The 12,677-nt window shown below is 42.5% G+C and overlaps 1 protein-coding gene across 1 annotated transcript; it reads left to right on the top strand.

Moving 5' to 3' along the window:
- The first annotated feature begins 9,771 nt into the window (after nt 1-9,771).
- LOC146854928 (uncharacterized) lies at nt 9,772-12,299 on the top strand. Its single transcript, XM_085651057.1, has 2 exons — nt 9,772-10,162; nt 11,596-12,299. The coding sequence occupies exons 1-2, from the start codon at nt 9,772-9,774 to the stop codon at nt 12,297-12,299; spliced, it is 1,095 nt and encodes a 364-aa protein (XP_085507183.1).
- Nucleotides 12,300-12,677: the final 378 nt, after the last annotated feature.

Here is a 12,677-nt window from a genome sequence, read left to right as displayed (position 1 = left end):
AGTTCCATTTCTTCCCACCTTGTACTCTGACAGCTTTGCTAAAAACCTCCATTACTTCGAGAGGATCTGACCACTTTGACCATTTACTGTCTGGACACCCAAACTTAACACGTACTAAGTCACCCACTTTAATTTTATAATCGGAACACCGATTCTTACAGTTACCTTTTTGCATTCTGTCTTGATATTTTTGTACACGTTCTCTGACAGCTTTGAGATCCACCAAAGTATCCTTGAAATTATTGGATTTTAACCACCAAGGCCTGAGCTTCGAACTAGCTTTCCTTCCTCTCAACATTTCAAATGGAGAACACCCCGTTACAGAGTGAGGAGAAGTTCGATATGTAAGCAAAGTGGCTCTCAGAGCTTTCCTCCAGTCTATGTTACTCTTAATAGCCAGCTGTATAGATTCTTTAACTACTCTGTTAAACCGTTCAACTTGACCATTGGCCATAGGATTGTAATTTGACACTCTCTTATGGACAATACCACATTTATTTAGAAACAATTCTAGCTCTTTACTAATAAATTGTGGGCCATTGTCGGAAACAAGTTCGGAAGGCAAGCCTTCTCTACTGAAAACATTGTCTAGAAATTCTATAACTTGAAAAGATGTAATTTTGTCTACGATTTTGACTTCTGGCCATTTCGAGAAGTAATCCACCAAAACTAAAGCAAAAACATTTTTCACCGGTGTAAGACACAAAGGACCAATTATATCAATACCAAGTTTTTCCCAAGGTCCTTGTGAATATTCAATCGGAGAAACACCCACCGATAAGGGTTTAACTGTCTTGTCACTTTTAGAGCAATGGGCACAGTCTCTAACCCATTTGTCCACCATGCTGTCAATGCACGGCCACCAATACAATTCCCTTAAACGTCTCTTAGTACAGGACATACCCATATGACCTTCATGAGATAAATTGATTAGATTGTTTCTGATACCTTGCGGGGGAACTATTTTATCACCCCTCGTTACAAACCCATGTGAAAACATAAGTTCATCCTTAATTTTAAAAAACGAACTCATATCTCCATTCAACTTCCTTTTTTCTGGCCAACCAACACGCAGATAATTTATCACACTGTTTAATGTCACATCCTTGGACATTTCTTTTACCCACGATTCTTCAGAAATACTATCCGAACCCATACTGTGATTGATATCCTCCATGGTATATGCTACGTCACATTCTTCTTTGTCCCTACCTAATTCTTGAATCTCAGACAAAGGCAAAGAAAGTCGTGACATACAATCGGCATGTACATTCATTCGGCCAGGAATATACACAACATAACACTGAAATTCTTGTAGTTTAGCAGCTAGTCTTGCTAACCGCGCTGTAAGCATTCTGCCACCACCAGCTGCTAGCATGTTGATTAGGGGTTTATGGTCTGTCCTCAATTGAAACTTTGTTCCCCACAAAAATTGTCTAAAGTGTTGGGCAGCCCAAGTACAAGCAAGCAACTCCCTCTCAATTGTGGAGTAATTGAATTCCGCTCCATGCAGAGATCTAGAAGCATACGATACTACGTACTCTTCCCCAAAATTCTTTTGCATCAGCACCGCCCCTAAGCCTGTGCTACTAGCATCCACGGCTACTATGCATTCTCCACCAATCTCGAATGGTCTCAAGAAAGGAGCGGAACCGATGTCATTTTTCAGAATTCCAAAGGCTAGATTCTGTTGCTCGCCCCAGACAAACTTTGCATTTTTTAAAATAATTCACGCAAAGGGAAAACTTTTGAAGAATAGTTTCTTACAAATTTACTGTAAAATTCAGTTAATCCTAGGAAAGATAACAATTGCTCTTTTGTGGTAGGTGCCGGTGCTTTCAAGATCAGAGGCGTAGCTAGAGCTTATGGCGCCCGGGGCTATCCCTCAGATTGCCGCCCCCGGGGGGGGTGGGGGGGTGTTGCTGGGGAAAAAGACGGCGAGCACTTGAAAGAGGTCCAATTGACACGTAGGATCGCTGCCAATAGTTACCTCGATCATGCAAGTTACAGGACACGGTCCAAGGCTACACAGTTGAATACACTATATAAGGGCTACAGTATATATTAGCTTCCAGTGTAGTAGGGTAATGTTTAAAAAAAAAAAAAATCCTCTACTCAATTTGTTTGACACCAGGGTTATATTAATGTAGAGCGGGAACAATGGGGTGCTGCAGGATGTTCACTGCAAGATGATCTAAGTCAGCGGTGGCCATCAATAGGCGGCTGGGCCAGCATGGCTTGATGCATGATACAGTTTCAGATTATGTGCATGGTATACATTTACATGCCGCAAATCTAAATAGGACTCATTTACATATAAGTTCCTTTGAAAATATGGCAGGAATCTGGAGCTGCATTGGCCGCACCTGCTCTAAGCTTTAGTTCAGAAGCTGCACATCTCTGCAAATCAGAGGTCTCCTTCAGGGGCAAAACACAATCCTCTGTGGCGCAGGGTGGCCCCAAACCTTTTAGGGGGCCCCCATTCAGCCCAAAGCCTATGAATACTTATGAGATATTGGGGACTTGGGGCCCCTTATCACAATCTGGAGGGGTACCCCATCATTTTGTGTTGCGCCACTGGTGTCCTTAGGGTTCATGTTGATGTCCAATTTTTCATGGTATCGGGCAGTCACTGTAATGAAGACAGTGGTTGGTGACTGTTGTCACGTCTTCATCGCCCTAGCAAGATTCTTTTGACCAACTTTATTTAGTTATATTTCATTATTTTAAACAATGGTTATTTCAGAGCGTCCTGCTTTATAGATTGCGGTGGTAGTGTCCCCTGCGGATGTCTCACATGCCCTCCTAGGATGAGTTTACAGCATTTCTTTCTGATGGCAAATTAAGACGCTCAGCTGAAGTGCGCTGGCCAACAAGAGGCAAGGGGAGGTGATTTTTGTTTTTAGTACACTCCCTGTCCAAGGGAGTTTCAACTTAATAGTGCCCCATTTGCCATTGAAAAGGCAGACCTTAATAACCCCCCCCCCCTTCAATGAGTATTTTGGGACTGTGATGTCATGTGACGTCTCACTATGAGAGAGAGGAGAAACCTTATGCCAGAGGTGCCTCTGGAATTATTAGACTCTGCGTCCTAGAATTATTCCACAAAAATATGGATTTGCTGCACTTTCCACATAATCCGCCATCTGCTATATAAATTGCAGATCTCTACATAAAACGTTTCTAGCTCAGATGCAACATAAGTTGGTGCGAAACAGTTTCCAGCTGTAGAAGATCATTTCATTGACCGGATGCCACCAGCGCTAAAGCTGGCCCTGAGCAGCACAGTCTGTGCAGGAAGACTTTTTGTGGTGCATCATCAGCTCTGCGGTCAGGGCATAAGGCCGCCTCCTTGTTGACAGGTATGTTGAGACGGACAAATGACAGGACACGGACTGCTTTGCTAACCATCCAAGTGCCAGAGGCATCCGTTTTTAGCTTTTCCCTAACCTGCGCACATCACCATGCGCTAAACCAAAGCAATCCTGGTGTGCAGGGGTAACATCGGGCAGATCACGACCAACCCCTCCTTGAGTGTCACACACGTCCCACTACAATTAATTGCAGGACAGCTCTGATACCAGTATTCGAATGCACCCCCTCATTTGTAATTCTGTCACACTCTATTCCCATTCCAGAATAACCAACAATAAGGTGCGATGAGATGTTGCAATGCAGATACATAGCATGAGCACAGCTTAAAACCATCATGGGGAAACAGATCAATAAGTCGTCACAGGTCCTTGAACGGCCCAGTGTAGCTTCTGAGAACCTGATGAAACCAGGATTGGCAAAGAAAATAGACCAGGCCTTGAAAAGCATGAACATTTGTTTTAATGTCTTTTTTTCTAAACATTTGCAATATCCAAAAATAAATTGCCAAATGTATTAAAAAGTGAAAATGAAGCAGTGTCTCAGCAGCCTTGACATACCTCCCCTGATACTAAAGTGCCATCCTTTTCAGGCGGCTAAGCACATACGAGCAGATAAAGTGCTGTCACTCACAGTGCACATCGCCAAAGGAATCAAGTTGACTGACGCATTGAGCCCATACCACGGTGGGCGGAAGTAAATCTGACTGACAGTATGAACAGACCAATGGATGAATTGGGGGAACCGAAAGCCCTGTATTTATTTTTTCATTACGTTTGGGATAACATTAGGCGTCTCTAGGCCAGACCTAAGCACATTGACTGCAAAATTATAGGCTCAGAAACGAAGACTGACAAAATCTCGACCACATGTAAATATCTCCCCACTAAAAGTCGACTTGCTTCTAAGCACACCATCAAACAGTTACCTCACCCCCCGAACCTGATAATACTGAAGTTTAAGATTAACCCAGTCTTGCAAGAAATGGAAAGAAAGTGAGTTTTATTGCACTTTTACGTTTTATGCCTGCTAATACCGTCGCTCATTTGCAAGGTAAACTGCTCACCTTTCGGTTTCTTGCATATGAAGCTCCCCTCACATTCCACAAACAGTGCTCTTGCGGCGGAGGAAGCTTTCTGCTGGTTTTAAATGTCCCGTCTTCGCAAGCACGCCCGGCGCAGTCAACCTTGCAGAAGTTAATTCTGCGTGCGACGGGACTATTCTAGGTAGTCGTGGCGTGGCACGGCGTGCGTGCGTGCGTGCGCTGCACGCTGCAGGCATTAGTTGCAAGTAGCAGGTGCACTTCAAACGGGGCCGCGCGCGCAGCACTGATAGCCCGTTGCGGCGGCCTTTATAATTTATTTGGGGACACTTCTGTAATGACTGACAGTAGTGTCAGTCAGTGAGTGTCCCCAAATAAATTATAAAGGCTGCCGGAACGGGCCACCAGTGCTGCGCGGCCGCCGCCTCCAAAATGGTGCCGCCTGGGGCGGACCGCCCCACCGCACCCCCCTAGCTACGCCGCTGTTCAAGATGCTTTGCACATGGTCTAATTTAGGCTTAATTCCTTCGCTTGATATTTCATGGCCTAAATACTCCACGCTGTTTTCCCTGAACTTACATTTGGAGAATTTTAGTGTTCGACCTTTCTTTTGTATAGCATCTAAAACCCTTTTTAAATTAGAGTCATGTTCCTCAAAATCTCCCCCAAAGATCAAGATATCGTCTTGAAACGCAATCGCACCTGGACAATTCTCTAACACCTCCTTCATGATCCTCTGAAAAACCGAGGCCGCACTAGCCAGCCCAAAAGGCATTCTTAGAAATTGGAACATGCCCTCAGGTGTTATAAATGCTGTCAACGATTTGGACTCCTCGGGTAACAAAATTTGGTGATACGCACTAGCCAAATCCACTGTAGAAAACACACGTGCACCTGAAAGAGTTGAGATCAACTCATGTATGTTCGGAAGAGGATGTCTATCGATCCAAATTTCTTTATTAAGGCTGCGTAAATCGACACACAAACGCAGATCGCCATTGCTTTTGAGAGAAAGAACCACCGGAGAAACCCATGGGGAGGATTCTATTGGTTCAATCACATTCCTAGACACAAGATAAGCTAATATGTCTTTCAATTTGGTGCGGTAAGCTAAAGGTACATTTCGGACCTTGTGTCTTACTGGTATTGCGGAGTCTTTAAGGATAATCTTATGTTTGAAATTTATGTACTCCCCAAGTGTGTCTTGAAATACTTTGGGATACGAACTTTTTATGGTTTGAACAAATACTTCATTGTCTGCAGAAATACTATACACAGGTGGTGAGGCATTGGGATCCAATTTGATTCCCAACTCTTGTTGATGTGGCCAACCTAATATGGATACACCTTTAGTTGCAACGTACAATTTCCCTTTGCTTTCTTTTCCTTTAAATGCGAAATTTACCCAAATGAAACCTTCCAGCTCAATTTTATGCCCTGAATAACTGCCCGGTTTGATATCTGGGGGCAACAACTGTTTCCTGTCCCACAATTTTTTAAACAGATCCTTGCCAATGATGGAGTACCATGCACAAGAATCGATCATCATTAATACCTCTTTCCCATCAATTAATATCGTACCAGATGGGAAACCTTTACAATTATTCCCCGTCACACAAGAGATACAATTGAACTCATCGAACTCAGTGGAAATATCTTCCTCATCATTTGTTACATAGTTAACTTTCTGCACAGACCTACACATTTTCCCAAAATGGCCTGCTTTCTTGCATTTGACACAAATTTTACTCCAAGCAGGACATCCTTTGTAGTTGCCTACATGGTCAAAACTACCACATCTGTAACATATAACAGGCGTTCTTCTATTGTTGAACTTGTTATCCTTAAAACTAGAATCCTTTCTGTTGACATATTGTGGTCTTTTTGTTGTAGATTGGTTTTTTACAAGTGATACCTCAACTACAGTATCTTGTACTTTAGTATTGCATACTGGAGGTTGATTTCCTTAACAAATTTCTCAGATTGTTCAATGCCCTACAGCACTTAAAGACGATTCGGTACCTAGCCACAATCGTTCCTGTATTTTCTTGCTTTTAGTCTTCATCATTATTTGATCCCTTAACACTTGCCCATAATTAATGGTGTCAAAAGCACATGAGCCTGCTAACGAACGCAAGGCAGATACATAACTTTCTATTGACTCATCTTCTTTTTGTGCGCGGGAATAAAACTTAAATCTTTCCATCACAACATTGGTTTTTTTTCCCAAACCTTATACTCATTTTTTTAACTGCGACTTCGAACACATTTATTCCTTCTGTACTCTCTAAAGGTGGTAGATTATCAAACTCTTTAATGCCCTGGCCCCCCAAACAATGTCTCAAAAGGTCTAATTTTCTTTTGGGGGAACAACCATCCTCTTCTAAAACTTCCACATAGGCTATGAACATGGGGTACCATAAATCCCATTCCATTTTTGGGTCACCTGCAGAGGGTAAAAAATGTGGGGGTGCTGAAATATTTGACATAATGAAATGAAAACAATTCCCTTATAATAATTGAATTAAAAGTTGTACAGTTGTATACATACAGTAGAATCTTGAAATGGTATTTTAACCAATATAGTTGCAATATGCTTGGCAAACATGAAATATACCAAACTAAAATGAAAAACAAACAAAAAGGAAGAAAAGAAGACAGTTTTTGCGTAAATGGTGTGCGAATCACCGAAAATAGTGCTTGCCTTTCTTTTCTTTATGGAAATTCAGTTTGGCTCGCTTGAAATAGCGCAGAGATCGCAATATAGATCCAGATCCTCACTCAATATGGCCGCCAAGAGCGTGTGATGTCATCGCGCTCCCGGCATGCTCTTTGTGTACCCAGCGCGATTCGCCGTCATTCAATGCTGAGTGCGAAGTCCGAATGAGCGTGGAGTCCGAACGTTGCTGTAAAGTTCCAAATCGGTTCTGAGTAAGTTGTATATTTTTAAATTTCTTATGAACACGCACAATTCAAATGCCAATTTGTATTTCAAAACACCTCAAAGTTGTTCGTTGTGGTCAATTACACGCTAGAAATTCACATACGCGCACAAACTCCAAAGTGGTGTCCGTTTCGTGAACTTCTGCGTTAAACAGCTGACGATCTCCCTGTCAGCATCGTACAACACGTTCAGTCACTCGTTAAATATACTAGTACAGCCGCTGGTGCAATCAGGGCACAACTCATTGATACAGCCGCGGGTACGTGTGCATTCACGCATACACGCACTTGTGAAAAAAAAAATACCTTAAATCTTCTCTTCAAGTGAACGCCGTTCTCTCTTGATCCCATCCTCGTCGCCAATACGATGTAAAGACAGGATGAAGCCGGATTTGGGTTTCCACGTATGTTTATTCCATACAAGAGAGAAACAGCTTAGACAACCACAAACGAGAAGTGCCAAGCCAATGTAACAGCCCTTGACCAGTGGAACCTGGAACCCCACCTGACTCATAACATTCTAACATGAGCTAATATGAGAATACTACACAATTCAACCTAGATCTCTTGATTGGGGGTGAATGTTTTAATTTGTTCTGCATTCAGTCCATCAATTGTGTGTCTTTTACTTTTAGAAAGTTGGCATTTTCCTCCCTAAGCCAAATGTGCCTTTCTGCCAGTTTTCAGTGGCAAGAAGGTAAGTTTATTGCCCCAGACAGTGACAAAAGGGCATTGGGTTTGGAGAAGGGTGTTCCTCTCAAGAGCTGGTTTGCCTAGGGGTGTTGCACCCTGCCCCTTTCTAAGCTTCAAAGGGTAGCCTGAGGGTTGTATTCAGCCTCTTCCTGACTTCAGAATTTGCCTACCCTGTCACTGGCAAATGTAACTCACACCTGGGCCTTCCTGCCCTTTGTTTCACTAGATAGGCTGGACCAAAATTCAGGGGAAGGGGATAAAATAACCAGAAACAGTTTTAGAGTTAGACAAAGGTGTGTCCCCCCATCCACAGGCTGGCACTGGGCATTAAAGTGGCATTCCCAGAACCTGAAATCAGGACACTCCTGGACTTGAGAAGATTCAGGAGATGGTTTTCCCTGCTGTCTGAAGAAGGAAGACTGGACATGCTTGCCTGGAAGCCAGGACCCCATAAGTGACTCCAGCGGTCAGTTGGCTGACTTCCTGTTTGAGCTACTGGGAAACAAGAAGCTTCCAGAGACCTTTTCTACTTTCCAGCTGACCAGACTCAGCTGGACCTGACCTGGTCCCCTGTGCTGGCCTCTATGGAAGTGAGTCCTGACCCCCAAGTGCAGCCCTCAATGTCCTGGACCCTTGGCTGGATACAAAATATACTTCTCTCTGCGTAACTGAAGGTTTCACTGGATCTGACATAGACCAATGCAGGGCCTTGCATAGCATCACAGCACAGCTCCTCATCGGCAGCTTCACCAGATCTGAGAAGAAATGATCAGAGGCTTGCACATCAGCACCACACAGCTTCTGATCAGCGGCTTCACAATGCCCGACACAGCGGGACGCAGAACCCCACAGAGCTGCGCAGCTCCTGACTGAAAGCCTCACAGGATCCAACATATAGCAACACACAGGACGACACAGTGTCCCACAGAGTCACGCCGCATTTTCCTTGAACCAACGTCAGAAGATAAAACTTCCATCAGGCTGAGGCTGGCTCTGTTTCCGGCCTGTGCTCTGTCTTGATTGCCTTGAACTTGTGACTTTGTCACAGTCCGGGGCAACCAGATATCGTCAGTTAGTGCTTCATGCCTTTTGGGCTATTTTTACCTAAACCTTTAAAAACTCAGAAGTACAGTTCTACTAATTGGATGTTTGTCATTCAGATGTCTTTCTATTTATACATTTTTACTCTATTTTTCTAAATTGGTTTAGGATCTTTCATGTGTTGTGTTTTTTACTTCATCAATGTTTGAGTGCTGCAAACTGCAAAAATACTTTACACATTGCCTCTAAATTAAGCCAGACTGCTTTTGTGCCAAGCTACCAGATAGTTAATCACAGGTTTATTTAGTGACTTTTGTGGTTCATCCTTACAAATATTGTGATTTTTATTTGCTGTGGGTTCTCACCCCTCTCAACTTATACCCCAATATCTTACAATATCTCTTATCTAAGATGAATGTCACTGTATGCATTAGATTCCAGTTCTACTTTTTTTTCAAAAATAATTTAGTACGGTTAGCCACACTTGTACATAGTGGTCATGACTTTCTTAGTAGATTTCTTAATATAGAAAAATATACTGTAGCATAGTACAGTCGATATTTAAAATCTATGCTTTGCTAGGAACCCTGAAATTGTTTGTTTTTTCCATTCAGATTAGAATCAACACTATGGATTCCTTCAGCAGCTTTTGAAGTCTGGCACAAAAACTCAAGGACATAATGGAAGGCCGCAAAAAGAAATCCAAGTTCAATAGTGAAGAACTTGAAGTTTTCATTGAAGAAATAACACAGCGAGTGCTACAACTCAATGAGGCACAGAAACCTTCAGCTATTTTTGAAGACAAAAGTACAATCTGGGAAGCCATCTTATCCAAAGTGAATTTAGTGGCCACCACTGAAAGGACAGTGGATGACTTAAAAAAGAAATGGCATGATATAAGCCAAAGAGTAAGAGAGAAGTTAACTGAGCTCAAGGTGCATACTGCACGAACAGGAAGAGAGCCACCTACATTTCTGGAGTTAACCCCTCTCCAAGAGAAAGTGAAAAATATTCTCCTCTTAACCAACATAGAAGAAATTGACACCGGAGCAGGAGAAGGAGTAGCTTTTAGTAAGTATTATTTTATGCCATATATAGGGGTTCAATATATGGACCGTGTGCACAAAACACAATGTAAACTAGCCGAATGACATGTTCAGTGTGATTAGTGACTAAAGCTCCACATTTCATGCCTGTGCTCTCTATTCTCCATCACAGATTGTTTTCCCCTCAAAACACACCTGACAACTGTTTCAAAGTCAATATTCTCAATGTCTACCCCTTATCCATTTTCCATCTGCCTTTGTGGTGGCTCTCGCTCATTTGGCTGTGATTTCAGTGCCTTTGTCCAATCTATACTTGTGTCTCACTGTTAGTGAGCAGTAGTCTCAATGTCATATTGTTGATCATCCCTGTTCCCTCAACTTACATTGAAATGTTTGGGACTTCACTGACTGAGATTCTGCACATATATTTTGTTATTAGAGATAATATTGATCCGTTTTTGCAGATTTGTACAATGTGTCAAAGACGTTGGCTTACAACCCATCCAGTTTCCACAGGTGGAACCTGATATTTTAAGCAGAGTGCCTTAAGCGCTTTCCCAAGACATATGCAATGTGTCCCTGCAAAAAGTATGTTACCTCTAGCCATATAAATTATGTTCTATTTTGTATGGTTCGGCTTGATAGCGTAGTTGTCGCCAGACTATTATGTGAGTATCACAAGGAGAGGGGCTTTGGCTCCACCCACATTTCGGGAGTTAGGAGTACATGTTTTAAATTGGCAGAAGTTGTATGCTTCCAAAAAATAGTGCTTGCCTTCCACACAGCTATGATCATTTTCTGTTTGTTTACCCAGCTGCCTGGGCTGTCAGGGTCACACATATGCCATTGTTATGCTATTAAGGTGGTAATCTAAGCAATTGGGATATTAGCAAAAGACAGGAGGGTCCCTCCATAATTTCCTCTGACTAAGCAATTTATCCTTATCTCTCTGCCGTGACAACCTAGGACCAGTCAATCAATCATCAATCAATCAGGATTCATAAAGCGCAGATAATCACCTGATAAGTTATCCAGGCATTAATAGTCAAGACCTATTTCCATTCCTTGAAATAAGTCAGCAGACTCTGCATCCGAGAGGACACTCTCTGTTCAAGCTAACTACGAACTTGAGATCTTGACACTTGAAATTGCAATAAACATAGATATACTCCCAAAAAGGAATATGTTTCCCTCAAGAAAGGTCAAAGCTAACAAAACAGCTAGGCAAAGCGATGATTGACTGAGGCACAGATAATATTCATTCACTGCAGCCCATCAGCGGAGATGAAACTCGTAAGATCACTCCTTGCCACAAAAACAGAGTAAGAAAATGAGTGAGAATTTACCTAGAAACACAAATGCCGTCTATTCTACGCTTTAACAAAACTTATGAATACTGGTATATCTTCACAGAATGTTATAGTGCCTAACTGCCATTTTTTTATTTGAATATAATAGTGCCAACGCCAGAGAATAGCACAGTGGAGGCAGGACAGATGGGAGGAAGAGCATTGTCCACAGATGGAGTGCCAATTGGAAGCCATTTACACACAACACAGAATGAGCCACCGCAACAACCACATCATGACATTCAAGATGATAACTCAGTCCTTGTAGAGAACAAAAAACAAAACAAAGAGAGTCTGTGTTCATCATCACTGCCACAAGTACCTCAAAACCAAGCAAACCCTGGAGCAGAAACACTGAAGAACAATGTATTTGAAAACTATGCCCAACAGCTTGAGCGTTTGACTGCATACAACGAATACGTTGCTAAACACTGTAAATTATTTGCACATAAGAATGACTTGCATACTCAGTTACTGGGGGTACTAACTCAACATTTGAATGTCACCAAAGATTTAAATGAGACAATAACCAAGTTTGCTGTCGAAAACCAAAATATCTGTCGGGAATTAGTTAGGGTGCAAAATGTCCCACCACCAAATTGGCAGCGGCTGACCACTGTGCTTGAACGGCAAGCCGAGGCCGCTCATGCGAGTGACCCTAGATGCTCTGCGGCTGGCACAGAGGACACCGTACCTTCCTCGCAGAGCAGAGGGTCAGCCTCATCCAGTGACAGGAGGAGAGGGCCAAAGACGAGGAGTCAAGTCTCTGGAGATGACAGACTGACCAGTGTGGAGAAAAAGAGGAGAAAATAGTATTTTAAGTAAAAGGTTTAATCTTCCTTTGTTCATGCAGTGAAATAGATGCTAATGTAAGGTGCCTGTTTCTTAAATGAAAAGATATTTCTATTTGCTATATCTCTGCTTCTTTGTGTGGTTTCAAGTGCTGCATCAGTCTGTATCCATGGGAGTGGGACAGGGACCATCCTTAACAGTATTGCAATGTAACGTCATGCAGAATCTAAGGAATGCCCCTCAAAGGTTAGAGTTAGTTCTCTGTGACTTTCTAAGGTCTAATGTCAGCAGACCCCCAACCGTACCAGACTCATTTTCTATATGGATAACATTTCCAATGCAAAGTGAAAAACGTACAGCACGTTATATGCAAGGATCATTTTTTTATTTTTATTCTCT

The sequence above is a fragment of the Triturus cristatus genome, chromosome 4_1 (genome assembly GCF_964204655.1).
Source record: "Triturus cristatus chromosome 4_1, aTriCri1.1, whole genome shotgun sequence".
Classification (NCBI taxonomy): Eukaryota; Metazoa; Chordata; class Amphibia; order Caudata; family Salamandridae; genus Triturus; species Triturus cristatus.
This window is presented reverse-complemented; position numbering and strand designations above follow the sequence as displayed.

Bases quoted from the DNA above. Each gene is read 5' to 3' on its own strand.
- LOC146854928 (XM_085651057.1), top strand. From the start codon at position 9,772: ATGGAAGGCCGCAAAAAGAAATCCAAGTTCAATAGTGAAGAACTTGAA. The intron at 10,163-11,595 runs GTAAGTATTATT...TGAATATAATAG, and splicing joins AGGAGAAGGAGTAGCTTTTA to TGCCAACGCCAGAGAATAGC.